At 49.3% G+C, this 27886-nt stretch overlaps 8 protein-coding genes and 1 non-coding gene across 9 annotated transcripts; 6 read left to right on the top strand and 3 right to left on the bottom strand.

The window, feature by feature from the left end:
* Positions 1-717: 717 nt before the first annotated feature.
* On the bottom strand, positions 718-2099 carry Pdw03_7402 (60S ribosomal protein uL4; the record flags this gene model as incomplete). The annotated part of the gene is made up of 4 exons (XM_014678445.1): positions 718-1474; positions 1546-1696; positions 1826-1920; positions 1990-2099. The coding sequence occupies 4 exons, from the start codon at positions 2097-2099 to the stop codon at positions 718-720; spliced, it is 1113 nt and encodes a 370-aa protein (XP_014533931.1).
* A 761-nt stretch (positions 2100-2860) lies between these two features.
* On the bottom strand, positions 2861-4045 carry Pdw03_7401 (endoglucanase; the record flags this gene model as incomplete). Its single annotated transcript, XM_014678446.1, has 1 exon — positions 2861-4045. One exon carries the CDS (start codon positions 4043-4045, stop codon positions 2861-2863), a length of 1185 nt encoding a protein of 394 aa, XP_014533932.1.
* Positions 4046-6866: 2821 nt separating this feature from the next.
* Pdw03_7400 (Impact family protein) lies at positions 6867-7841 on the bottom strand (the record flags this gene model as incomplete). Its single annotated transcript, XM_014678447.1, has 1 exon — positions 6867-7841. One exon carries the CDS (start codon positions 7839-7841, stop codon positions 6867-6869), a length of 975 nt encoding a protein of 324 aa, XP_014533933.1.
* Positions 7842-8765: 924 nt separating this feature from the next.
* Positions 8766-10627, top strand: Pdw03_7399 (uncharacterized protein; the record flags this gene model as incomplete). Its single annotated transcript, XM_066101647.1, has 4 exons — positions 8766-8808; positions 8859-9226; positions 9290-10341; positions 10444-10627. 4 exons carry the CDS (start codon positions 8766-8768, stop codon positions 10625-10627), a joined length of 1647 nt encoding a protein of 548 aa, XP_065956730.1.
* A 75-nt stretch (positions 10628-10702) lies between these two features.
* Pdw03_tRNA80 lies at positions 10703-10805 on the top strand. Its single transcript has one exon. It is a non-coding gene; the product is annotated as a tRNA-Leu (tRNA).
* Positions 10806-14961: 4156 nt separating this feature from the next.
* Positions 14962-17095, top strand: Pdw03_7398 (LCCL; the record flags this gene model as incomplete). The annotated part of the gene is made up of 2 exons (XM_014678448.1): positions 14962-15425; positions 15484-17095. 2 exons carry the CDS (start codon positions 14962-14964, stop codon positions 17093-17095), a joined length of 2076 nt encoding a protein of 691 aa, XP_014533934.1.
* Positions 17096-17527: 432 nt separating this feature from the next.
* On the top strand, positions 17528-20320 carry Pdw03_7397 (C6 transcription factor, putative; the record flags this gene model as incomplete). The annotated part of the gene is made up of 8 exons (XM_066101646.1): positions 17528-17590; positions 17704-17727; positions 17789-17910; positions 17958-18490; positions 18545-18843; positions 18917-19348; positions 19414-19661; positions 19756-20320. 8 exons carry the CDS (start codon positions 17528-17530, stop codon positions 20318-20320), a joined length of 2286 nt encoding a protein of 761 aa, XP_065956729.1.
* An 800-nt stretch (positions 20321-21120) lies between these two features.
* On the top strand, positions 21121-23012 carry Pdw03_7396 (Lysophospholipase, putative; the record flags this gene model as incomplete). The annotated part of the gene is made up of 3 exons (XM_066101645.1): positions 21121-22135; positions 22195-22559; positions 22683-23012. 3 exons carry the CDS (start codon positions 21121-21123, stop codon positions 23010-23012), a joined length of 1710 nt encoding a protein of 569 aa, XP_065956728.1.
* A 2166-nt stretch (positions 23013-25178) lies between these two features.
* On the top strand, positions 25179-26389 carry Pdw03_7395 (Nitrogen metabolite repression regulator NmrA; the record flags this gene model as incomplete). The annotated part of the gene is made up of 2 exons (XM_014678451.1): positions 25179-25822; positions 25975-26389. The coding sequence occupies 2 exons, from the start codon at positions 25179-25181 to the stop codon at positions 26387-26389; spliced, it is 1059 nt and encodes a 352-aa protein (XP_014533937.1).
* Between the last annotated feature and the right edge of the window lie 1497 nt (positions 26390-27886).

Below are 27886 nucleotides of genomic sequence, written 5' to 3'. Positions count from 1 at the left end.
CCTACAATTTTTTTTAAACCCTACCGTTCCGAGGTTATATCTAGCTTCTAGTTGCGAAGACAGTAAGTTCATTGAGAGAGGAATGATGAAGCCCTCCCTGCCATGTTGTGTCGTGCGGAACCAGACACCTGGTTGCGCGGCGGACATTTTCCGCAACCATGACGTATGTTGTACAGCATATAGACGGGCGAGTTGGCGGCAATTTTATACGGTTGCCGAGCGAGCGACGGGTGAACCGTAGGAGACAGGTAATTGGTTTCACTGGACAGGCCACTGTGCGATGAAGATGGATCTAGTTCTTTTCCATGGTCACTTTAACCTTACAGAGAAGGTGTGTATTTCCGAGCGGTGTTCCCAATGATTCGCTTCGGTTGGGAACAACAGGCGGTGGTGAGCAGAAGCGCTGGCACATGCACTCCCATATAAACGATGATCCAGCCACGACTAGTGAGTGCTATACAATCGAGGAAAATCGGGTAGAGTAACCAACTACCCATGGGGGAACATGATCCTCGGCCCATTTACAGTTTAAACAACTTACCATGCAAGATACTGAGAATTAGAGGGTCACTTAGAACAACATGGAAACCGATCACATTACTACTCCAAATAGACCCATGGGTATTGCAAAAAAGGCATTGATTCATTTTTGCTGACTACCATTTTGCCAACGAAACAGTTAACAAAGAAATAGCAGGGGGACAAAGAAAGACCCGCTTAGTTCTCGTAGAGAGTGCTGAGGAAGGACTCGGCAGGAGCAGTAGGCTTGCCACCCTCGACGGACTGCTGGCCAAGCTTCTGCTTGGAGTAGGCAGCGGCGTAGGGGTTGAGGCGGAGCATGACCTGCTTGTTGCGGAGAGGGTTCTTCTTCTGGACGTTGACACGCTTGGTGCGGGCCTCACCCTTGGGAGCCTTGAGAACGGACTGGATTTCGGAGGAGTTGATAAGGCGGGTGAGGTCAGCGTTGGCCACCAGGTTGGAGGGCAGAAGGTAATCCCGCTTGAGAGCCGAGGGGCTGGTGGTGGTGCCGTAGACCTGGTCAAGAGCCTGGAAGGCGGAAGAGGTCCAGATGACGAAGCGACCGAGGTGACCACCGGGGGCGAGCTGGAGGAGGTTGAGGGAGAAGACAGGCGAGGTCTCGACACCGGGGATGTTGCGGAAGGCCTTGACGAGGTCCTTGCCGTCGGTCTCGGGGTTGTAGACAACCAGGGGTCCGCGGCGCTGGCGGAAGCGGCGGTTACGGAGCTTACCCTTACCAGCGCGCATCTTGCGGGACTTCTGGACCTTGACGAGGTCGGGACCAGCACCGACAGCCTGGAGGAGGGCGATGGCAGCCTTGGTCTTGTTCAGGGACTCAACGGCCTTGGACTCAACGACGAGGGGAACCTCGGGGACGTTGGCGACACGGTGACCGCGGGCGAAGAGCAGAGCAGGGGAGGCAGAAGCAGCCAGAGCGGAGGCGGTAGCGAAACGACTATGGGCGCGAGATTATCAGTTCCTCCGCATTCTCTGGGTGTTCAAGTCCTCCAATGGGATTCCACATACCGCTGGCCAACGTTGACCTTCTGGTGCCACTTGCGCCAGACCTTGGTAGGGGCGAACATACGACCGGAACGGCACTGGTTACCGAAGGCAGCCTGACCGGCACGGTGAGTACCACCACCGGAGACACGGGGAATACGGGCGACAGCACGACCTATTCAACGTAGGGCAATCCAGTCAGTTATTGTCCTTGACAGTGGAGAATTCGATGATCGCAAATTTTTTTTTTTCGCGAACTCGGATCCGATCCTTCCAATCCCGAAAAATGTGCCAAACAACGTACCGGTACCCCAGGACTCAGCGGAGGTCTGTTCACCAGCCTTCTCGCTCACGGCGTAGGGCTGGCGCTTGTTCTTGGCCATACCAGTGTGAACATGCCTGTAGAGCGACGGTCAGCACTTCCCCTCCATCGATTTTTAATCCTTCAAGGTTTTTGGCGAGCCATACTGGACAATATCCGGGCGGATAGGAGCAGAGAACACAGTGGGAAGGGGGTGGGAGGCCCCGGAGGGCTTGCCCGCAGCCGTGGCGATCGAGACAGTCGGGCGAGAGGCCATTGTTGCTGGTCGGTGTCGAGGTGAGGTTGAAGATCCAATCTCTCTGAGTCGGGGGGCTTCACAACTGGGTGTGGATTTTTTCGCTTAGTGAGAAAATGCGGTGGGGCGGCGAACCCTAAGCCCTTCCTTCCATATGTGGGCTAGCGCAAATTTACAACCATTATCTAATCGGAGCTATCGGGTGGGGCACGCAAGTGGGTCTACACCTGGGCATCCACCTAGGCATCTGTCAAGTGTGATCTTAAACATCCAAGTCATCCACCAAGTTCACTTGGGCAATCTAAACCGAGTCTGTATCTCAAGGCTTGATAGATTTGCTCTTCGTAGTTCCCCAGGGTCCACATTGCAGGACATCCTCCATCTAGGAGAGAAGAAAGTCATCAAGACCCGTTGAAGTCGTTGCGGTCGAGCAGCAGGTAGTCGTTATTGCAGCGTACTTCTTCTATGTTACTAAGCTTCCAGATGAGCATTGACAAACCCCTTTTTTTTGTGCACCAAGCTCTACAGACTACTGATACGACTCCTAGACTACATACATTTCATTATCGAGCCACCCAGTTTACAAAATGGTTCGTTTTATTTGAAAACCTATGAGATGTCCTATCTCCTAGCCTCGTCTCCTAAATTTACAGGAAGAAAAGGACACACGATGCACTGAAGAGTAAAAAGGCCAGCCAGGCAGAAAAGAAAAAGTCAAATGATCATAAAAAAGCATGGGAGAAAGTGTGCAACATCCGAAGCCAGCGGGTCACATTGCGGATCTAACTTAGCGCGTGAGCGTAGTGAGCGCCGAAGGCACGGTTGCGGAAGCGCATACTCGAGACATGACGTGCCTTCTTACTGGCAGTGACAACAAGCTCCGCGCTCTGACCAGCACTGCACTGCGTGCCAGTTGACATCTGCTGAGCGGTGGACCATGTGCCAGAAGCACAGCGCTGGAAGGATGTGCCTGAAATGCAGTTCCACTGGCCCTCAGTACTGCAGCTACCCGTCAAGGCACCGGAACTAGAGCTAGAGGTGGATCCAGGGCTAGAGGGTGAAGAGGTTGTCACAGGAGCTGGAGCAGCTGCTGAAGTGGATGCGGGTTCGGGCTCGACGGGTGCGCTCGATGGAGTAGCTTCTGGAACTGGGGCCGTGGATGCCGAGGCGGCTGTACCGGAAGCGCTCTCTGTGGGGGCAGAGGAAGAGGTAGAGCTAGAGGAGCCTGAGGGGCCAATTTCCCCGGAGCCACCAAAGGTAGCGGTACCGGTGCAAGCCTTGGAGCCCTCTTTGGCGAGGTTGGCCGACTCACCATCATACTCGATATAGTCACCTGGCTGAGGGAAGCGGATATCAACATTCTCAGGGGTAGTGCAGCCATTGATGTTTGCGACGAACATAGGCGGGAAGCTGGCAGCGCGTCTGTCGAGTTCCTCGGTGGAGCGCTTAGAGGGGCCACCCGAGACAGTGATGGGTGCGCAGTTCATATACATCTCACGGTTGCCGATACGGTTGAACCAGGTCCAGGCGAGAGTGTACTTGCCAGCAGAGATGCCGTCGGGAATGGTGAAGTTGAAAGTGTAGGGATCGGCGACGTCGGCGCCGCCGGACATGTTGCCTTCGACATTGGCAGGGCAGCCACCTTCGAAGGACTTGATGACCTTCCACTCGGAAGACTTGGAGGGCTTCAAGTCGGAAGTCAGACTGATTTGGCAAGAACCACCGCCGTGGGTGGCGCTGCCGATGAAAGTCAGAGGGTGAGACTCGCCGATGGCGATGATCGTCTCGGTGGAGGGGGCCTCGAAGGTGTTCTCGCGAAGCTTGCAGGGAAAGTCACTACCGTCTGCTGCCAGAGGCGAGTTGTTGAGACTGTCCTTGCTGTAAGGCGTAGGGGTTTTCATGGTCATGTGAGCGTTGGCCATGGAGGCGCCTATCAGGGCAGCGATCACTTTGGAGGCGAGGAACATCTTGGATGATTGAACTTTTGGGGTTGTTTAAGATCTGGTTCGACAGATAAGTGTTGCAACTGGAATCGATTCGTGCCAGACGAATGGAATCAGATGTCAAAGGGAATAGATCTTGTAGTGGAACGTTAGTGTTGTGATGAGAGACTTGAAATTGCAAAAGGTAAGATGACGTGTTCAGGAGTATATAAATCGACAGTATCTCATTGATGGTCTTATTTATGGCAAGGCATATACGTCTTAACAATAGATCATAGATCTCCCACAATGGATCAGACGTATATAGATCGGAGGCAACGATAAAACAAAGGCAGCAACACAATACCTTTGTAGCAGAGTGAACGAAACAAACTGCTTCAAATTCGTCGGGTGCTATTCCAATCTCTTTGTTGATGAACAATGGCGATGGGCTCTTTGATTTGTAGTTGTGTCAAAAGATGGGCTTCAAAAAAAAGGAATGTAAGTTATTTTGCCACAGGCAAAATAATCAAGCGAAAAGGAAAGCGACACAGGTCTAGCCTGAATGCCGAATTGATGGAATCAAGAAAAGAAAAAAAGGGAATGTGCTGAAGAAGAAAAGAAGAGAAATGCCATGCACCGTTGGCGTCAGGGATTATATATATAAAGATGTGGGGTTTACTCTCGGGATCTTCAAGGATGTCGAAAATCCCGAGTCTCAGTCTCTCAATGGCCTAACTCTACGCAAATGGCAAAAACTTGGTGGGATCTCCGGAAGTGCAGAGACATTCGCTTGGTTGACGTGTGCGTATATCCACAGACCTGAAGGGTGGAGAAGGTCAAGGAGGAGAGGGGATGTTTCAGAAGTCATGTTTTTCCATTTCGTCCACTGAGGTTCGAATATTAAGACGGTCAAAAGCTGAAAGCCAGTTGAAAACCAAAAGATGGCCAGTAGGAAGACCCGAGAGACACCTCGCAGATACCCGCTAGACTAGGGCGATGGGCTGGAAAAGAGCCAACCACCGCACAGACTGAAAGGTACAAGACTTTTCCCACCCCCTGGATTTGTCGCACCATCAACCGCTGGCACACGACATTCTTGTGGATTGGCTGTCGTTGTGCGGAGTAGCCGCCCTAGTTCCTTTTTTTTTTTTTAGGGCGCTTCTTAGGTTGCCTATTACGAACGTCGACAGGTGTGTTTCATGTTCGCCTCCGTACGACCTACTCCGCAGTGCCCATTAATAGCCCTTTCGACTTGTGCCTAAGCCTATGACGCTGTCAAACAACGTGTACGAAGTATCCAAGTGGGCATCCTCTGCTCAGCGTTCGTCCAATCTATCCCAAACCCGCATTTGTGTGGAGGGGGGTGGTGCTCAGTACAGAAGTCTTCTTTGCCAAGTCTTGACATTTAAAAAATGAGTTCAACCAGGTAACTAAAGTATGACATCTCCGAACGGAGTGTGTCAAGTTTGAATTCCAAGATCTCTCCGATGTCAAGTATACTAAATTAGTAATTCTACAGACGTGAGTCATAACAGCTCAACCAAATATGCTTGTATTTCATCTCCGCTAAAAACTATATGGAAGCCATTACCGAGGACTCCGTACAAAGCTCGTGATCACATTTCCCCAAAGAAATAATCTACATCCCCAGACGTAAACGGGAACCACCGGGCTAGCACTCCCTGTAATTTTGAATGGACCGTAATGTTCGGCTGGCCTAGCCTAGCACGAGGATAGGGACCTGCGTTTGCGATCTCGAAAATAAAAATCCGGGAGACTCAATCCAGGTTCTTAATTGGCGTCGCTGTGGCTCGTCCATTTGTCTGTCGTATACCATGGTAGTATCTGGTGGGTTCGTCTTGAAATGCAAATCGAACGAAATATTTATTGACCTACTGTGTTGCAAACTCTCGCCTGAGCATCATTCTTCCAGTGTTTATCCTTGTCACTTATAGCCACTAAACTCTAGTCTTTCATAACCAAACTATCTAGCGCTCTCCACTCTTTGCCTGTGCATGGCTATTGTGATCTAAGTACCGGCAGTGTTTCATCTTCTACAAACGTCAGTAGCTTTTGGAGACCAGACAGCCCGTCGTTGTCCTATCATGTACGACTAAACTTGACATCTGCTCCAGAAAAAGACTAAAATGTCGAATTTTACTGGTAAACTAAGGAAATTTTTAAAAGTGCTGTTTAATAGGAACTGTGAGTTGGGCTAAATAAGCATGCACATGATCAGTTTGCCGTAGCTGCAGGAAACTACACATCAAAATACTTGATATCGATATGTGGACGTGTTGATGCAAACTTCGGGTTTTTGTTAGCGTTTACCATTGAATATTTCTATATAAGACAGTCAATGTGATTTTGCCAAAGTGGCCATTTATGTCGCTCGTGGCGGTTGTAAGTTGCCGTGCTATACGCATGTCACACGGACCAAATCGTGGGCGCCAAAGCAGACTCGACAGCCCTGAATTTGGGCTGCAAACATATCCAAGAATGCCGCTGTAGCTTCCAGCTCACAGGATTCAAGAGAATTTCTTAGTGTTCGATGAGGTACAAGCACTGCCTGTCGACAGTAGTCTGTAGACAGCGTTGAAATTGGTCACACAATTTTCCCAGAGCGGTAAATCGTAGGATAGACATAAAATCCCAAAAAAATTTTCCAGAGGGAAGTTGGTGTCCGCAAGTCTAGTGCGATTGGTGCCTGCTTGGGGTTCCATCAAGTACCCTGGTCATGTAAGCTCGGGCGTTTCATCCCATATCTTTTCCGCTTCGCACGGGCCAACATCCTCCATATCTGTGCAGAATTCGTGTCCAGGGGCCCGAGCATCCAAAATGATCAGAGAGGTCACTAGTCCCTTCATTTTTTGCCCTTCTTCTTCCCTTTCTCCGCACTCGTAGCCTCCTCCTTCTCCTTGGTAAACCCGCCCTTAACCAAAGCATCACGACCAACATCATTAATGAGCCGGAACCGCGCCGGACCAAGTTGAATACCCCCATACCACCGCGTTACAACAACCACAACATTCCACACATCCATTAACTGCATGACATGCAACAGCCGACCCCCAGCAGCAGTCTCCCCATCATCATCATAGTCCTGAACGACAGTCTCACCACCCTCCCCATCCCCAGCCTTCCTCTGCCGAATGCGCCAAGCACTTATATTATGCGTCGCGGCCGCGACCTTCCGATCCGTCGCCGTAAGATGATTAATAAATGCCTGCGCCTGCGCTAGACACGTAACACGGGCAACACGGCCCACGAAAACCGATTTCTTCTCAGAGACCACGTCGGAGAGGATCCATCCTGGTGGGGCATCGAGGCTGAACGTGTCGCGCAGGGACAAAGCTTCAAAGGCTTCTGTAGCGGTTGACGCGTCGATATTTGGAGTCTGAACAGACGAGTCCCCGACATCGTCCTGCCCGATGCTCAATTCTGGGAATTTGTCCACAGCTTCGCTGATTACATCGAACAGACACACGGCGCCGGCCTGCCAGGTCCGCTGTATGATATCCTCTAATACATCGATGGCGATCTTGCCTTCCCCGCGTGCAGCTGTTGAGGCTGTTCCCAGTACGGCTGGTTGGGAGTCTGGATATGAGGCTTCAAAGCCGAGGATGAAGGATAGGTGATTTTGTTCTGGGATTTGGAGGGTGACCACTGTAGTATGGATGTTCTTGTTGGAGTGCGCAGAACCCCCCAGGTCGAGTGTGTTGTTGGTTGTCGCGTTTGCGGGGGTCTTGCGGGTAACGATTATAGTGTCGGGCTCGTAGATGGCGTTTATGGCTTCAATTTCCTCCGCGAGGTCTTGATTTTCGGGGATTAAAGGCATTGTGCCGGTTGGAGAACCTGAAGCTCGTGCGGGGTGAGGGTTAAATTATTTGTGAGAGTCGATGGGTTGACCCCACAGTTTGCTCAGGCACCCAGGCACCTATTTGGCTGAGAATCCTGATCATGGCTTTTGTCATAAAAGTAATTTCTGTAAAGATTCAAAGGAAGAAGGACCACGATTCTATTGAGGCATCCTCAAGTTAGTGCCTTGAGGATTCTAGTATATTTCACGGGGCTGGTCAATAGATGATATCTGGTGCTATGGCGTCATACATGTTGACAGATGCTTCGGCTTGTTCATCTCAATGCGACCTGCTTTGTTTTGTTGGAGTTTCCCATTCGACCAAATAGCCCGCAATTGCAATAGTTGAGGATTCTTTCTAGCATTTTCAACGTGTTTAGCTGAATTTTTCAGCGCGATTCGAACCCTGCCACGAAAAAAGAGTTAAAAAACGGCGCTCACCATGGTAGAACAAAATTCCCACCAAGGCCAGGGAAACTGCACCGATGAATAGGTCTCATCCTCACAAGCCTCAATATTTTCTTCAAGCTCAATATTCGACCCAACCTTCGTGGTTGGATTAAAATTCACACGAGCCGGTGTAGATGGCAGCTGCCACTCTGATAGCACCGATTCTGTTTATAGCGTAGGTTTTAGTTGAACTATTAACTAGAGAGAGGGGGGGGGGGGGGGAGAGAGGAGAAAAGATCAACTAGTTAAAGAGGGAAGCTGCTATTCGTCTAATGCTGCCTAGAAGATGTCACTCAGGGCTTTTTTTGCATGTAAGGAAAAGAAGAGAACTTGCCTTGGCTTCTTCCCACGACTACGATTTCTTGCGCTGAGCGCCCACAAGGCTCATAACATACCCTTACCATCTTCTTTTCTTTCCCTCATCATTTGAGAAGTAGCCTAACGCTATTCACTATGTCGTCACACCGTGTCCCGTCCTCAATACGACCACCGGAGTGTGAGAATACCGAACTAGGCCTTTATCTGGAAGATGACTGATTTTCCCAGTTTGCCCAAATTGTGCTAGCTATTTGGCCATCTTGCCCCGTGCTACCGATTCAGCTAAGGTATTCCAAAACTATCTTACTTGCCGAGCATGTCCATATATCTATCCGGTGTCCGAAAGTGAATCTTGCGAGGATGAATCTTGCAGCGAAGAGACTGCCGACGAGAAGACCACGGATGATGAACCGGTGGTCGATGAACCAATGGTGGACGAAAGCGCTGACCATGAATCTCCCGGGGATCTCTTGAAAGCATACATGCATGCCGCAGTCCAGGAGATGCAAGAAGTCCAAGATGGTCGAGTGACTTCACTCTTGGCTGATTCGAAATTCTCCTCTCGGGCATCTTTATCTCCAAGGCAGGATGAAAATGTCTGTCTTTCCAAGATACCCTTAAGCAGGGTGCTTCAGCATATGGTGACAAAAATTCTCCAGATAAACTCGCAAACAAAGCGCTATCAAGATTTTGTCAAAAACCGTGAGAATTTTGAAGATCTTTTGCTAGGTTCTCTAACCAGAGGCACTCTAGCCGTTCTTCAAGGTGAAGTGATTGGCCCGAGTGAGCTGATCAAGATAGGTGGTGATCCAGAGAGCGACTCTGATACAGGGGTCTATCTTCATATCCTTCTTGTACCAGGTCTCATGTATCTCTATACTGGGCAAGCAGAGGACCTTTCCGAGCGAATTGGATACCACAAAAACTCAGCATTTCGGAGAAGACACCCCTCGCTCCATTACAAAATATGGGAGTGGCTCGAAGAGACAGGAGGGCTCACCTCTATTTTTGTGAAGGTTGCAGGTTTCAAAAATGGGTTACGAGACGAATCAGACCAGCTACTCCTAAACCTCCAGGAGATGTTTACAGCATGTGTATTCCAGACGCTGCGGTCCTCCGATCTAGAGTTTTATCTACCTGATGAGGTCGAAATTTGCTGGGGAGGACGAGGCCTGAATGTTGCTTTGCCCATTTGGCAAGGCTACACGTTAGGAGAGGGAATAAAATTCCTTCGTGAGGTTGGACTATCTAAGCAGGGATTTACGGCTGCACTACACAGTCAAGATTGCTTAGTCCGAGAATGGGCTCTAGAGGTTCGAGATGCCTACCAAAGTCTTCGAAATCACCCCGACCCGAAATTTCAAGAAGTTTGGGTCCAGGGATTTCGAAAATTTCAAGATGCCGCTGCGAAACGCATTTACTCTCGCCAGGATCAGCAAGATTTCTCTAGCGATCTAGACTATTCCCTCTATTTCTTCGACGAAGCGATGTTGTCCTACGGCCGGGGTGAAGGTCGAGAATGGACTATTGATTTACAACAAAATTCTTTTAAGAGTGCCCAAGAATTCCTTTCCTCTGGGAAGAAATTTGGCCTCTATAGGACTGGTGGTAGGGGCATATTCGCTGTTTATTACTCTCTTTACAATATTTCACTTTCTACTGTTTCCCACCTTTTGAAAGGGGACGGGGATATTATCCCCCCAAAAAGCGGGTATGTTCCGGGCAAATCTGTTTTTCTGAAACCAATTCTACTCACAAGACCAACCCCATTGCGATACGCACAAAGGGCCCTTCCGACTGACCCAGCGAGCAGACTCGTTATGCTCGCGGATATCGAGCCTGGAGATGGCACGGGTCAGTTCCACCGTCTAGAAACAAATTCGGTGGTGGCTCCTCTTAAGTTTAATCGGATTGTGGACCTCATGGAAGGTATTTGGTACGGGGAGTCAAGATCCTTGCCTCGTCGATGGTTCAAAGGTGAAAAGTCAAAGGTGTGAATAGGCTGTAGTTGAAGGTTGGAATTTTTCCATTTAGTTACAGCTCTTGCTTGTCAAAAGCATTCAACAATAACAGCAAGTGTGGCCGAGTGGTTAAGGCGCTGTGTTTAGGTTATCATGTCACATGGTTTCACATCCACAGTTCTAACGAGCGTGAGTTCGAATCTCACCGCTTGCAAGCAATTCCTTTTCCTTTTTTTTTCCCTTTTTGCCAAACCGTCATTGATGGCTGTGTGCCTACTCAAAAGCTGGCATTTAACCCACGAGAAGATGACAAGGCCGCTAAGAATGGGGCATGTAGCATAGAAACTGCCTTTGAGAGTTCTTGCACAGAGGTCTGGTTGGAAAGAATCGGAAGGCTTGCTGCGGTGGCAAGCCATGCCAAGAGGAGTATCCTAAAGAACAGCAGTACTGATCTGGGCCGTCCAGCATGTGAGGAAATGCCCACTCACGGCATAACTAGTTACCATAACTGCCTATCCCCAATTGATGACTAACATCTCATCCTTGATGTGGTCCTTCCTAACATCGCCGTTTTGCGGAAGGTCGATGTACCGGAATTTTCAAACGGATTGCTTCCCGTCCCTCATAGCAGACTATCGACTCTAGCTGTATGGAAGCTGGCAAGTGATTCCCAGAATGGGTGTCTGCGATGATGTTGATGATGGAATTGATGGAAGGAAGGCAAATCACCATGGCAGGATTGAAGATTGTTGCGGGATTCGAACGACATCGTTGGGATTCGTTGCCGATTCCGTCGAATAGAACGTGGCAGCTGCCCCAATGATCTTGGTATTCATGATCTGTAGAGGTCCGAGTTTAAAAAGTGTAGGGTGAATTTGGCATTTATCATTAATGCTGGAAGAAAATCTCATGGAGTGTGGAGTGTACCGCAAGGTTTTGGCGATCGGCCGTACACAACATCAACCGTAAATGAGAAAGGGTTGAGAAAAAGAGAAAGTAGAGTCGACCTTAGCTACATTGCTGTTAGGAGGCTATAGATATATTTTTTAAGGGTAAAGATTTGTGGGATCAAGTAAGATAAACGGAGTCAGCGTCTTCGAGGTGAGATCCATCATTGACGTAGAAAGGTGGTAGTGAAAAGTAGTAAAGCAGTAGGGAGAATAGATGGACGCCTTACCACAAGAGCTAGAGGAGTCTAAAACCTTATAATCTCAGAAGTGGTGGCTCTATAATGGAATTTAGAATAACTTTACTCCATGTGTTATATTAATGACCGAATAATGATCCTAGTAATTCACAATTTACGACATGTGAAACTTGGATTATGATGATATCCTCGATTTTTTATTTTAGATTATGCGGCACTGTAGGCAAAGCCTTAAAGTTTATGCAGCTAGATTCCTCTTTGGGTAGAAAACAAAAACAAAGTTCTCCAACCCGTGGAAGGGAAAACGTCGATAGAAAAGTATGGATGATCTCTATGAAGGTGAGGTTAACGAGAGCTGAGATTTGTGAACTCAGCAGAGCCAGCGAGTATTGAATGCACATACCTGATTTTGGCAGACAGCACACTACAAGCGTGGTTGTTAGCTCTGGAACTCGATAGGTTGTTCCCCCATTGTTCAGTTCATCCTTTCAAAAAGCCCCATTTCGCTTCAAAGCCATGCTCTTCATGTACTCCCAAGTCTATTTCACAAAGGAAATGTCAAGCTGATTGTATGTCAAGGGAAGTATGTCAAGGGAACATCCTTCTATTCAGCGATTCCATGGCCAGTCAAATATCTTTCAACGAGTATTGCTTGTGGTACTGGACATGTGCGTTTTTTTGGTTTTGAATGGGTGTCTTGGAGTGTGTCCGTCAAGTGAGATTGCAAGTTTATACTCGTTCCTTTTTCCATTCTTCTTTTTCTGTGCAGATGCCCTGGAGCGTATTCGTCAAAGAACTCGCGAACAATCAGGAGCTGTGCCTGACACCTCCCTATCTCAATAATTACTCTAAGCCCTCGAACAGCCAGCCCCGGCTTAAACTGTATGAGGCTCTGCGTGCATAAAGAGAGATGATGGGAGATATTACGAGACCTAGGCTGATGATGGGACACGCCAGCTGATAATTGAAGAGTTGGTTCAAGAGGGTGGCTGAAGAAATGAGAGATGGAAAAAGATTGGGGAGGTGAAAGAAGAACACTCTAGGAGGAAATAGGAGAAGGGGGATCATTCAAAGGGAGGGGAATCAGCTGTTTAGGAAGGTACGCGTTGATGAGGGCGTAACTACACGGTTCCTTTACCTCTGTCATATTTGAACAACTGCTGGGCCTGTGGGGTATTGATAATCAAATTGAAGCGCTCTAGGATATTCTCCAAGTCTCTATTCTAGTGAGGATCTTAAGAGAAAGAGGAGCCTGTGTAGGTTATAGGTTCAAGCATTTGAAGCTATGCTGTATGGATGATTGAGCTACCACGGTGGAAGATACTGCTTGTTCACCTTGCCTTTGTACTCAAGCCCATGGTTGGTGTATCTATGAATCCTAAAATAACCTCAATGTACTTGACCTACACTGGCTCTCTTGACTCCGTGGGGAATGTGTTGATTTGAGTTCATCTTTATTGTTTCCCCTCCTTCTCGTCCCGAAATTGACAACGACTAGCAGAAGAAGACTTCCTGAAACAACATCTAAATGTTCGGCTGCGAGCAAGGTACTTCACTGGGGATGACTTTGGGCAGAATCATTCACAATTGAATGAATCATCCGATCCCGTCCTCTACAGCTACAATATTCCCTTACTAGCACCACATATATGCGAGACCACGTAGACAAGAAGGAACAGAGCAACTTAGACAATGGCAGTGAAGAGGAACCGGAAGTTGACCCAGTCACGGAGTATGGAGTGGAAACCTCTTCTTCTCCCCTCCCAAGCCTTTGTATGCGACTACCGGCGAGAACCGATCAACAGTTTCACGAAGTCAATCTTCGAAGAAGTAGAGGGGTTTCTTTCTTCTACGCGAGAACAATCGACCCGGTGGAGGTTAGTTGGTTGTCCCCAGGGCTCTGGTGTTCAAGTGTTCTCGTTGCGTGGAACGGGCTTGTTGCAGCCGTGATATGAAGGTTAGTTCAATATATAAATCTATAACTATCCTAGACAAGAAGCTTCTCGAACTCAAATGAGCTATTTCAAACTTCATTTCTAGTATCACATTCTAGCGCAATCTGCAGGCTTATTCGTCAGTCTCTTGTTAGATATCGTTCTTTCTTTCTCTTGTCTCGCCTTCATCTTCTAGCCGGGATGGCCAAAATGATAGACACCAAGCTATAATGACTTGACCGAGAAACTGGATTCTGCTTCAAAAATTTCCTTTACATGATAGTAGTGGCGTAAAAAGCTGTGCTGTCATGATCGTCCCCCCAAAATTGCCGTCCTTGTAGATGGCTGAGGTATGGCCAAGCAACAAGAAAAAAGTTTGGGTTCTCATTACACCTCCTAGCGAGTTCCCCAGGGCATTTTCAGTCAATCTGACCAATAATTCTGAGCTGCCTCTATTGGCAGCATATAATCATGCGAGAAACTTAAAGGTACATTCAGGTAGATTGTGTTGCATGGATGCTGGTGTGGTGGTGCCCTTCTTCCGGAGATAAAGGGCTGCTCGTTTGGGCAATGGAAACATCAGAATGGCAACGACGAAATCTATACTGCAACCAAGACCCAAGAGTCTAGGGAATGGCTGTTGATGTATTTATTTCAGCAAATGCATAGATGGGATCAGGGTCTAGTTTGAAAGCCCCTAGGGTTGCCACCAATCATGTCTTTGCCGTCGTCATTCGGTATCAGGACTTTCATCTCTGGCCTTATTGTCACACAGTGTAGGACGAACAGCATGGAGCAACGATATAGTTTGGAAAGCTCAGATCCGAAGATCTTCCCTGCATTAGTGCAATGTTTGTAATTTTTTCGAGTTGAAGATCATCCGAGACTTGTCGGCGGAGAAATCGTGTTGCCACCCTGTAGACACCCTCTGATTGGGTGCCTGGCTGCCTTGGCTGCCTGGCGGACCCGCCTTCGCTGTCTCTTCCCCAGATCTCATCTCGTTCCACGTCTCTCTTTCTTCCCATACCTTTTCCTTATTGTATGTGATATTCTTTGTATCGTCATGTTCTAGGCCTAGCACGGTTAAATCGCTCTATTCATTTCTGGCCGCGTCCCTGGTGATCATCCACGTTGCATACCAATCAACGGAGATCCCCACTGCCTGTCGCAACGCTAGCGCCCATCAGCCACCCACTACCGTCATACCTTTAACCCCATCCCATCGTTCGTTGCGTCTGTTTTAGTTTCACCAACTACACCACGATCTCCCTCCAAGCCAATCCTTCGCCATGTTAGGAGAAGGCCGGGAGGAAGCCGCCAGGCTATATGTTCCCCCTCTGCTTGAAGATGACGAGCATTACAACGATCCCGAAGCTTCCGAAGACCTACCGCCGCCCGATGTCGAGGTTGGCAGTACTCTTCCCATTTGGCTGCAGGAGTCATCCAAGTCGTTTCGCTGGGGATGGGTGCCGCTACCGCTCCGAAAGGTCGGTCGCGCCACCGCCAATTGGGTCAAGGGCCCCGACCCACCACATATGCTTCTGTTGAAGCCGCTATTTCCGCGAGTCCAGGAACTCCCAGTCCAATACCTCGACCGTCTCTTTCCCAAGCGCAAATTTAAAACTGTACTCTTATTGCTGCTCTATATATCTTGGTTCTTGCCTTGGTTTTTGATTCTATTACACTCGCGTTCTTCCGGTTACATCGAAGGGTACGGTCGGCCTCAGACGTTGTCATGTTCGACAAACTTCTGGTACGTGCCGAAATGCAACTTCATCTAGGTATAGAATTAGCTAATGTGACTGCCTTAGGGAGTTCGGAAATGGGTGTGGTATCAACGGAAATGACTGCCGCCCATTTTCTTCTTCGAGTATTCCCTTCCGGTGTCCTGCGAATTGCCGTGATACCAAATTGCTAGAGCCTTACACCGTGGGAAACATTACGTACAACTACCAAGGACTGGTCATTGGGGGGCCTAAGCCCGATTCCACAGATGAGGCAATTTACCGTGCGGATAGCTTTATTTGCCAGGCAGCAATCCATGTCGGTGCAATCTCGAATGATGGTGGCTGCGGCGTCGTCAAGCTTGAAGGTGCAGCACACTCTTTCCTATCAGTCAAGCAACACGGTATCCGCTCTGTTGGGTTCCCGTCGACCTTCCCGAAAGCTTTCAGCTTTCTCCAGCTATCCTCCCCGCAAACTAGCTGCCCAGCAGATCCACGCTGGACGCTTCTTGGAATCACCGCTGCTGCTGTTGGCGTCTTGTGGCTCTTCTGTACATCACCGCCCGTGCTGTTTTTCAGTACATTCTTCATGGTGTTCTGCCATACGGGACTTGTTGGAGACCCGCCCTCGTATCCTTTCTTGGCCGACCTTGTCTCTAGTCTTCTATCACGGCTACTGCCGGCATCGTTTGTCGTCTACGTACTTTACAAGTTTTGTGCAGCACCGCTTCTGCAGCCAATCTCCTCGCCTATCTACCAGTTTTCCAAATTGTGCCTTTTCTTACCCCCGCTTTTTATTGGAGCTTTGAACAATTATACCTTTGCGCGGTTGATTCCCTTGCAGCGTCTAACCCCAATGGACATTCAGAAACAACCCGGGGCCAAGTTCGCATTGGCTCTTGTCATCCCAATTGTGATTTCGATTATCCTAAGCCAGGCGTGGCAGATTCGCCAGGGAGGCTTGTTCCCACGGTATTTGAAGATATACTGTACGATGGGGCTTATCATCTTGATCTTGCTTCCCCTCCCTGGTCTTCGCCTTCGTATTCATCACTATATCCTCGCCATTTTACTCATGCCGGGAACAGCCTTTCCTACTCGGCCCTCGCTCATCTACCAGGGCCTGCTACTGGGTCTTTTCATCAACGGAGTTGCGCGGTGGGGATTCGCCTCGATCATCGAGACTCCGGCAGCTCTAGGAGAGCAAGCACCACTTGGAGATGGAATTCACGGCTGGTGGGGTGCTACCTATCCTAATATTACAACCGCCTCCGTGAATATCTCCCTGCCAGACTTGGGATCGAACAACACTTATCGCGGCAATGGCAACATCACATTCGCTCTATGGGAACACGAGCGAATGGCAGCTCTAGCAGTGGACGGCATCTCTGTTCTTCTCAACGACGTAGAGCGGTGGCGCGGTTATCTTGACGAAGACAAACGTGGGGAATTTACCTGGCACCGCCATGGCCATGATGGCCTGGAGTTACAGACAGATTCTCGTGCGGTCAATCGTGATTTAGATACCAATATTGTACCCAAATCGGTGCTTTTGGCTGACAGTGATTTGGACGATAAACCCGAAGACCTATTTTTCCGATTCGCATTTTTGAGGGGCTCCGAGGCTGGCATTTACAGCCCAACAGGAGTTTGGCTGAGCGATGGCGCGTGGTGCCCCCCTGCGCCTCCCAAGAAATAGACATACTTTCCCCTCTACATTGGACACTGAGGTTGTCTTCGCGTTTATAACCTACCGCACCTTGCAACATAGATTGATTATACACTTTTGGTTCATGTGTGCTGGACGCGCTGTGCCCATTGGAGTAGTAGAACAGGCACGGCGTCTGCTGGATAACTCTCGTTCATGACGGGTCGCATTCAACGAAGATAGCACATTTTATGGTAGTCCATATCTGTTCCTGGTCGATACTAACCTTCTAGATTGAATCTATCCTCATTTATGCATATATCACTTCCTCCTGATGTCGTATCTTGAAAGAAAATTTCTACCACGTGATCGTGTCGGCTCGAGCCAAGGCAACAGCCGAACCCGAACTCGCAATTTGAAGCTTCATTCGTACCTAATTTAGCGATTTAATACTAAACTAGATACACGGGTATCTTGAAATCCATGGAGCCCGAGGGATCTGGATATGAGGGACGTCAGGAGCCAAGCGCACTGGTCCGACGTGCAGTAGGTGTTGCTCCACAACCAGACAAGTTGCAAGCTTCGAAGAGAAAAAATCTGGAGGAATCCTTCGAAGATACAGCTTTGACCAGTAAAATATTAATTATGGATACATTCAGTGTGATCAATGCCGTCTCCGAAAGGTATGCAGGTGCAGTCCCGAGTGGAACGATGTCATGACTTGATCTCACACCACTGTCACAGATCCGATGCGATAAGCGCACGCCATGTTCCAACTGTCGCAGCTCCAGCATTGCATGCAGATCAACGGGCGAAGGCCAGAAACAATCAGAACCCCGGCGGCGAGTTTTGATCTCAAATCAATAGTATGAGCCTCTTTTCCTATCACAGGACCCCATTAACTTGGCCACAGTGAGAAAAAGATTGATATGATCGAGGAACGCCTGGCAAGCATTGAAAGAACTCTTCAACAGCTAGCAAAAAATGCATCCCAACTACAAGGCTTCGTCGCACCACCGAATTCGCGCGAGCCTCGTTTCGTACCTTCGCCCCAGAAGTCAACCCCTTCGCAGCCGTTGTCCACTACACCGAAACCTGCTAATCCCAAGGGCCCCTTGTACCTAGCAAATCCTACTATCGAACAGCACGATTCAAGCTCTGGATTTGAGGGTAGCTCGTCTCTAACTGCCCATGGAGCCTACGCGAGCGCATTCCTTGAATCTGCTGTGTCCAAAGGCTCGCCGCAGGTCTTGTCGAGTCCGAAGATCAGCGAAGCTCTCTCGTCACTAAAGCAGCTTGTTGGTATCCAGAACCAGCGGCGAGAAGCCGACTTGTGGGGGAGTCAACCTCCCACCAAGAATGCGAGGTTCGGTGTAAGACGCGACATTCGTGATCTGAAGATGCCCCCTCTATCAGTGGTTCTAGACATGCTGAGAAAGACCCAAGGTACGGCTCCTTCCAAAAAAAAGGGTCTCTAGTTTTGTTTTCTTACTCCTTTAGAAACACCACCGGCCTTCTTTGGTGGCTATGTCCCCTTCCTTAGTCTGAAATTTTTCACCGAAAAATGCCGTGAAGTGTATTTCTGTATAGACGATTACTCCGATGCGGCATTTGTTATAACCAACTTTGGTATGTACAGTTTTTTCTACGAGTATGGCGCCACGGAGAAAGATGCCAATGTACGAGAGGATTACCTGCACTGCATTGAGATGTGTCGCGACAACCTAGAAACAGCGCTTGCCAATTTGAACATTTTGATGCCGGCAAACCAAGAATCGATCATGGCATTAGCTCTGGGGGTCAGTTCCCCATTTTCTTCTTGTCTCTTGTTTTCAGATACACATCCTCCGGAATTCTTACTTACAAACGCAGGCTATGCATGCCCTCGAGATTTCTAAACCATCCGTTGGTTGGACGCTAGCATCGACGGCCATGAACCTGTGTCAGACACTGGGCTATCATCGCTTTACTTCGATGGAGCACGACTCTTTACCAGTCCAACGCCAAAAGCAGGATCTATTCTGGGCCGTGTATGCAATTTTGAACATGATGTCCCTGCGTCTTGGACGTGCTTCGTCCATCCAGAATTACGATATCAGCCTACCGCCGCTCGATGAAAACCCAGAGATCCCCCAGCCATGGGGACCTGTCTGCGTGTGGTGGACTAAGTCGGCAATTATCCAGAGTGAGGTTTACCAATATTTATACAGCCCGGAAGCACTGCAGAAACCAGAAAATGAACGAGTCACCCACGCTCGCAGATTAGCCGCTGAGATGCAGTCGGATGTTATGGAGCCGTTTGAGGTAACCTTCTTACCCCTTTTTTGGAATTTGGTCGACGGAAGGAGTTGCTGATCTGGTACAACTAGAAATTCATGTCGTCCGAGCCTAAAGTATCCGAGATGGACATGATGTACCTCGCAACTGACAAGGTCAGTCGGCTGGCCATCATGACCTTGATCTACCGAGCAATTCCCGCACCAATCGACTCAGACCGTGTCGCCACCTTTATACCCGAATGCATTGAGACAGCCCGGGAAGCCTTGGAAATCCACCGTCAGTGCGTCGCAGCGCTCCAAGAGACAGACGATTTCATCAGAATATCATACATGCACTGGTAAGCATTCAGAAACGACTCCAACGACAGCGCCGCCATCTTTGATGCAATGACCATACAACCTCCCACCAACAAACTCTGACAAGAACTATAGGGGCATCCTCCTATCCCCCTTCGTCCCCTTCATTATCATTTTTTGCAATATAATAACAAACTCCAACGGCGATGACCTCGCCCTGCTTGAAGAGTTTGTCGCCTCCCTCCGCCCGCTAAGCACCTTCTCCCAGTCCATCGACCGACTACACACCCTGTGCTCAGTACTTGGCACCGTCGCTCGCCTTTATTTCGAAGCCAACACCCGGACCCAGACAGCCACAGACCGGTATCAAAATCTCTTTGATGTCGGTCAGGAATTCGATGTTTATCTCAGTGCACTTGGACTGGCGCCTACAAATCCCTTGAATCCTCTGAACAGTGGCACTTCCCAGATGGGGCACTCACAGGGATATTTCCAGGCTGATCATCTTGCGATGAATGTGAATTCGGCAGAGTTTCCAGAGCAGCATGTTGGTGGTTTCTCGGCGCCGGTCGATTCATCTCAGGTGCAGGAACAGGATTCGGGGACTGCTACACAACTGGGGAATTGGTTCTGGGGCAATCAGTATATGATGGGGCTCTTGGAGGAGGATTTGTCGCAATTCAATCCGGGGCAGCCATGAAGATGCTAGCGGGTGGTCACTAGCCTATGTCATTCTGACTCTATGTTCTCGTTCTTCCAACATACACCGAATTGGTGAGATTGTTCAGACGAATTTCAACATCGACCTCTCACAAGAACCTTGTCCTGCATCTCCTTGTAACGCTCAATCAGGAACACATGCCTCTCCTACGCTGTTTCACGTTGGAACTACCTGTGTCCCCTATCATCGACGTACACGTGACTAAAAGATCCCTTCCACTTGTACGGAAAACTCCAGACTGATCTTTTTGCTTCACGCAGAAGTAAAAATCTCCGGCCCTTAAAATGGCCCGGACCGCATTTGTGGGTCACTACCTTCTTATTGGCTAACAGCAACTCTCATAGCGGTAAAGAAAAATGTGGTCTAGAAAGGCCCGTATGAATCCCAGTATACAACCTACTCCGTACGTAAGTCCACTTTCAATCCTCCGAGATCGCTGAGGGTGGAGCCGAAGTCTTAAATTGGCATTGACCAATGATTTTGGCTGTACGTAATTCGATTTGGGGTCACTTCTTTGGCCAAAAGAGTCAAATTACTACGCAGGTGAGTGATTTTTTAACAAGTGAACATTTTGAACGTGGTTTCTGACAGGAGACTCTTGAAGACATCTCCCCAGCCTTATCATCCTGGCGCAGAGACCGTGAATGATTCGACGAATGAATGCCTTGATTTGATAAATCGATAACTGACCTTGTTGAATTTGTTGAAATAACGACCGCAATCGCAAGTCGCACGTCAAACGATACAAATCACAACGATCGGAAAATTATCACATCACCATGATCTCTACCGGCCTGAACCCCCACCTCAACACAGGCCACACCAAAATGGCCACTCCAGCGCTGGACGCAGCCAAAGCCGAAGAAACCGCACAAGAGTCGCGCGTGCTAATCATCATGACCGGCGGCACAATCTGCATGCAGCCCTCACCAGCCGGCTTCATCCCAGCGCGGGGGTTCCAAGAAAAATGCATGGCGCGGGTCCCCACCTTCAACGATGGCTCGGCCAGCGCAACAATGGACGTAGTCGCTAACGCCGCGCACGAAATAATAGAACATCCAAGTCTACGTACACCTATGACAGCCTACGGGCGACAGGTGCGGTACACGGTTTTCGAGTTTGAAGAACTACTCGACAGCAGCTCGATTGACGCCAAGGGCTGGACTCAAATCGCCGAGGCGATCGAGCGGAATTACACGCTCTTTGACGGGTTCGTTGTCCTGCATGGGACGGACAGTCTGGCATACACGTGCTCGGCGCTCAGCTTCATGCTACAGAATCTCGGGAAGCCGGTTGTTCTTACTGGGTCACAGGCGCCTATGCTTGAGCTCCAGAATGATGCTACGGATAATCTCCTCGGGTCGTTGGTTGTTGCGGGCCATTTTATGATCCCTGAGGTCTGTTTATATTTTAACAATCGATTGTTCCGCGGAAACCGGACGACCAAGGTTGCAGCGAGTGATTTTGCCGCGTTCGATGCGCCGAATTGTGCCCCCTTGGCCGTGACAACTTCTATGCGGACTAATGTTAATTGGGATATGGTGCATCGGCCTACGAGCTTGGAGCCGTTTAGTATTCAGACGAATCTAGATACTACCCATGTGGCTTGTCTGCGTATCTTTCCCGGGATCAAACCGGAGATGGTGGATGCGGTGTTGAAGCTGGATGGCTTGCGCGGGTTGATTCTTGAGACCTTTGGCGCGGGCAATGCCCCCTCCGGTCAGGATAATGCGATGATCAACGTCTTGGCTAGTGCTATCAAGCGGGGTATCGTTATTGTGAACATCACACAATGTGAGTTATGCCACGGCGTGGCACATCGATCAAGGTTATCCGACTGACATATCTTGTAGGTCTCACGGGCAGCGTCAGTCCAGTCTATGCCACCGGAATGAGTCTCTCCCGGGCAGGTGTGGTAGCCGGCCTCGACATGACAACCGAGGGCGCCTTGACGAAACTCGCCTATCTCCTCGCGCTGCCAGAATCCACACCGGAATCCATCGCCAACCGCATGTCAATATCGATCCGAGGCGAGCTCACTGAGTCATCCCTACCGATCTTCCGACACCCAGACGGTGCACTCTCTGAACGAATCCAGACACTCACCTCGATGGGGTATGCCATTGCCCACGGCGACCTGGAGAAGGTCCAAGTCATCACGAAGACGGAACATCACTGGCTCCTGAACGATGCCGATTACTCCGGCAATACGCCCATCGTAAGCATGATCACATCTCACCCGTTCCCGTCCCCGTTCCCCGCTCCCCGTTCCTCTCCGGTCCCCTGTCGCCCATCCTTTATCCCTCACCCTTCTCTCGTACACCCCACTAACCCACCACAGCATCTAGCAGCAACATCCCCGTCCATCGAAATCCTCCACTTCCTCCTATCGCAAGGCGGCTCCGTGCACCTCCGTAATCGCGCCGGTCGCACCCCGCTCTTCCTGGCCGCAAACGCGGGCCTCTCCGAGCACACGCTCCTCCTCCGCAAATCCGGCGCTCATCTGCATTCAGACGAGCGACCAGCGGCCGAGCTCCTGGCGCGACACCGCCCTTTCGTCTGGGGTATGGCTGGGGTTGGGCCGAAGGAGATAAGCCAGCGGGAGATGGAGGAGGAAGGGGAATGGGATGCTGGTACGAACCAGATGCTTCCTGGATCGGCGCCTGCTTGAATGGAGGCTTTTCCGAGTCTGGCCAAGGAGGTTTCGGGGTTGGGTTTGGGATTAGGCTCAGCCGGCCTGGACTGGACTAGGGGTTGGGGCGTTTTCTGTTCGTACCCTTCCTTCCTTTATGTAGGATGGTATGCTTCCCATTACTCTGGCTTTTTATGTACTAAGGTTTCTTTCTACTTTGTTTTTTTTTTTAGGGGGCATTGGCCTTGCCGGGTGAGCCTTGCCGGGTGAGCCTTGCCGGGTAAACTTTGCCGATGTCTTCGTTCGGGGATGGGGAATCTTCCCTTTATCAATGCATTACCCTGGGTGGCTGAAATAGCTGTGCTTTGCCTCGGGGGTAGTGACATGTAGTATAGAGTAATAGACAAGATAGAGTACCCTAGGGGAGATTCTGACACCATTTTGTTCATGTCGCGCATTATCCGAATATTGCCTTCCATTATGATCACGCCAGAATTCTAGTGGGACTTCAAATCATAGCCCCCTGTTCTATTTCCATTGCCTTCTTTGAGCTGTGGCACCATCACCAGGCTGTAATACGGAATTTTCATCCGCGGAGATCGGCCCCTGCCGTAGCCGATATAGCCACTAAGTGGGGATGATAAGAGCGCTTTGGTGTTCACTGTTTTTTTTTGGGGGGGGGACGGTGGGGGTTTCTCCTTTTCGTTTCTGTTTTTCTGGGGTTAGGTGTTGGTGGTTTTTGTCCCGCTGTAGCTGCGAACGTAGAGGCACTGGATCTTGCTGAGGTTCTAGATCTGTCGAGGGAATGAATAGGAAGGGTACTTCCAACTAAAAAGGCCTGTTTTATGGTGGGGTTATCTGCATGATTGTTTTGGCAATTTTTTTTTCTTTGCTTTTTCCTATACCCACATCGTACAAGAGAACTAAGTATAACACAGAGAGTCCGGAATACGGAGTACGGAGTACGAGCATACCAATTATACCAAAGTCTCCCTCTAGCCATGATTGCCTCATGGATTTCGAAAATACTCTCATTTGTGGCTGATGCAGCAGGAAATGATGTGATGGTTCTGTTCCTTTCGAGAATTGCGGGGTTCAGGCACACCCATCTCCTCAATGCAGAACGCTTGTCTAGTTTCCCTCTGTCGTACTCAAAAGGTACCTACAGGTACCTTGTTACCCTAGCGTATCGGGTGAAATGTCAAGTTGGACAGGGCCAGTGTAGCACGTCAACCCTATGCCAAGACCTCAAAGCCGCGATTGGACCAACATTAGCCCACATCCTGGAGCAGATATCCGAGATACACCACGTGAGGCTGTCCCTGACAGACAGTTGGTGGAACAGGAAGGGCTTTGCGATAGGGGGTATCAAGTCACCTGCGCCATTTAGTACTTTCACTAGTGAGGACCTCCCTTGGGAATGGTTCCGCTCTGAGTTTCGAATTCAATGCTTGGCATCGATATCTCGCCAACATCGAGGGACTGGTCTAGGTGCATACGAAGGACGAAGTACGAAGTACGGAGTAGATGTCGATGGAATAGAATAGATGTACTCCGTACTCCAACCGAAGGTAAGTAAAATCTAAAGATAAGTTCCCGAATCAGGATCTTCCCGAAAATATCCAGGTGTGGTGCCGATTTACGTAAAATCTCTTAAAACCTGTGGACGAGACCGCACTGTGGATTTCTCTTCTCTTTTTTTTTTAAAAAAAAAGGAGATTTATATTTGGGGACTGTGGGATATTTGGAAGATATATAACGCATCTAGAAAGGGGTATATCCTATTCTATCATCCAACGTTGCAGGGTCATAGGCGCAGAGTATATATATAGAGTGTATAGAAAAACCGAATTCTTATCTTATCCTTTCTTCTCCGCGTTTTTGGAATTTGAAAATTCTCTGGAAATTCTTTGCAATTCCTGGGAAATTTTTAATTCGGGGTTTTTTTAATTTTTTTTTCTTGCAGAAGGAAAATTTGGAGAACCTCCTGACTGTTCCAATCGCATAATTTAGGTCAGATCACCATTCTTGTTACATACAACTTTACAACCTCTACCCCACTACAAAGCCCTTCTCGCCAAGGCTTACTCCGGATCTCTCTTTTATCTGCCCTCCTGCCCTCTTTGATAAACCTTTTTTTCCCTCTCTATACTTTCTGCCTCTTAGACCCTTCCCCCCCAAGGTCCCCCCCCCCGATCAACCCGGATGACACAACCGCAGAAGACCATTGCCGTGGTCAACGCGACAGGCCGACAAGCGGCCTCACTGATCCGCGTCGCGTCCGCCGTGGGATACTCAGTGCGCGCGCAAATCCATTCTTTGAAAGGCGTGATCGCCCCGGAACTTCAGCAACTGCCCAATGTGACCCTCTTGCAAGGTCCGCTCCTCGGCAATATCGCACTGATGGACGAGCTCTTCAAAGGCGCCCAACTCGCTTTCATCAACACCACCTCCCAGTCCGGCGACGAGGTCTCCATCGGCCGTGACCTAGCAGACGCCGCAAAACGGTCCGGTTCCATCCAGCACTATATCTACAGCAGTATGCCCGATCATTCTGTCTATGGTCCTTGGCCCGCAGTCCCGCAATGGGCGCCAAAGTTCACAGTCGAGAATTACATTCGTCAGCTGGAAATGCCGGCTACTTTCGTGTACGCGGGTATCTACAATAACAACTTCACGAGCTTGCCATACCCGCTCTTCCAGATGGAGCTCCTGCCAGATGGGAGCTTTGAGTGGCGTGCGCCGTTCGACCCGGACATCCCGTTGCCGTGGCTTGATGCCGAGCACGATGTTGGTCCGACTCTGTTGCAGATTTTCAAGGATGGCACGAAGAAATGGAATGGTCATCGGTGAGTGCAGGAAACCCAATCCGCAAAAGTCGAGTTCTCTTTCCGGGGGGGGGGGGGGCCTTATGGACTCCTATCCGGAATCCGTGACTTCGAAAAATTCCGAGAACGAGAGACAAGGATCGAACGTAGCTAACATGCTGCTTCTTACTTAGCATTGCGCTCACTTTTGAAACACTCTCCCCGTTACAGGTGTGCGCAGCGTTCTCACGAGCCCTGGACCGCCCCTGCCAGTACGTCCGCGTGCCCAAGATCGAGATCAAAGTCAAGATCCCGCCTGGATATCGGGAACAGCTCGAAGCGCTGGAGGAGCTATTTGGCAGATGCGATGCTCCCTACTTCCCCCAGCCGGAGTTCTCACAGCCCGCTGCTGGCTCACCAAAGGGTCTTGGACCGGCGGGTGGAAAGGGCGCCGGTGCGGGTATGATGCAAGGACCTGGCGGTGTTGTCTCGCTTCGGGTGACAGACGAGTCTCGACATCTGTGGCAGGGCTGGCGCGACATGGAAGAGTATGCCCGCGAGGTGTTCCCTGTGGAAGAAGAAGCTAATGGGCTTGACTGGATGGTTTGAGTGTGTTCTTTTTTTTTTTTTTTTTCTTGTCTTTGTGGCTCTTGCCCACTGGCTTATTGATGACAGTGCCTTGTTTTTCTTACGACAGTTCGATCTGGGCAGAGACGTGCATGGTGATGTTTTCTGTGCATGTGAAGCTGCCCTTGCTGTTTCGTTCTGCGTTGTTTTCTTTCTCTTCTAATCATTGCATTCTTGGCGAATGGGCATGGGATATCTGGAATTTTATAACTTTAACCTCGGTTCTTAATCGGAAGATGCTTGGGATAGCATTGGATGAGGTTCATTTTTGCTTTGTGATTTGGTCAGGTTTGATATCTGATCTACATCACCGAAAAAAAGTTGTTTTTATATTGCTTCACTATTTACTTCCCAATCTTGCTTCTGTTTTTCTTCTTGGTTCAATAAACCTCATCCTCAATCTCAAACTTCGATAAACCCCCCCCCCAAAAAATCATAGGGAAAAAGACATCCCGACTCTGGTTACTGGCCATTAGATTATACTGCGATCAGGAACATGCCCAGATTCATTTTCCATTCTTCACTTCACTTCCTCCTCCACATCCAGGAGTTTGTCCCCTCTCTCCAGAACACCCCGGGCAGACCATGGGCTTTTATTCCCCGACTCATTTACCGTTTCAGTTCGTCTTTTGGCAAAACGTGACTCGTATCCGCCGACCCCAGTTGACCAGTCCTGCAGGTCCCGTGCGTCTATGCTGAGGGATTACACGCTCAACATGCAGACCGCTCCTCTTATCTTACTGGGTCATGTGTGAAAAAAATCCGATGAGGGGCAATTCGGACTCGGACCCCGGAGAGCAACATTTGAGTTGAAGAGGGGGCTTGTAAAATACATGCAGAGTAATTGGTAGGGTGAGAAGTGTACGGATCTAATGATGCGATCTACACTTGTTGACAGAGTCTACTTGGGCTCCCAGCAAAAATGAATCGCCGTCAGAATAAAGGATTCTTCCTTTATTTTTTTTGGTTCATCTAAGATTCTAAAATGCTCGATTTTCCCCTAGATTTTCGCTGGTCCCCGCTTCTTTTTGTCAATTGGAGGGACTGAGATGGAACGGTGTTCGATCTGATTGTTAGGGCTATGGAGGTGGCGGTGCAGGTTAGTATGCAACAATAACGATGTACAGTTATTTTCTCTAGCCAAGGCATGGGCCATTGCCCTAAACCCTGCCACTGATGGGTGGGAATGTATGCATTGGAGCTTCATTTGAAAGTTTTTATAGACATGGCGAGAGCCGTGCTGTCTGCATCTGTCAAATCAAAATCAACACGGTAGACAGGTAGAATGAACATCTCCTATAGTTTCCCTACTCATCTATAACATGAGAACGATGCACTCCATACTACCGAGTAGGGAAGCTCTCATCTCCTGTACCCCTCGACAAAACCCTCCAAGTCTTAACTAGTGTCAGAACGGACTTGAGATCCACCCCAAGATCGGCGTCAGAGTTTTCTCTTTTCTATGATGTAGTTCTCGAC

This window comes from Penicillium digitatum, chromosome 2 (genome assembly GCF_016767815.1).
Source record: "Penicillium digitatum chromosome 2, complete sequence".
Taxonomy (NCBI): Eukaryota; Fungi; Ascomycota; class Eurotiomycetes; order Eurotiales; family Aspergillaceae; genus Penicillium; species Penicillium digitatum.
Note: the sequence above shows the minus strand (reverse complement) of the source record. Positions and strands in the feature narration are given on the sequence as shown.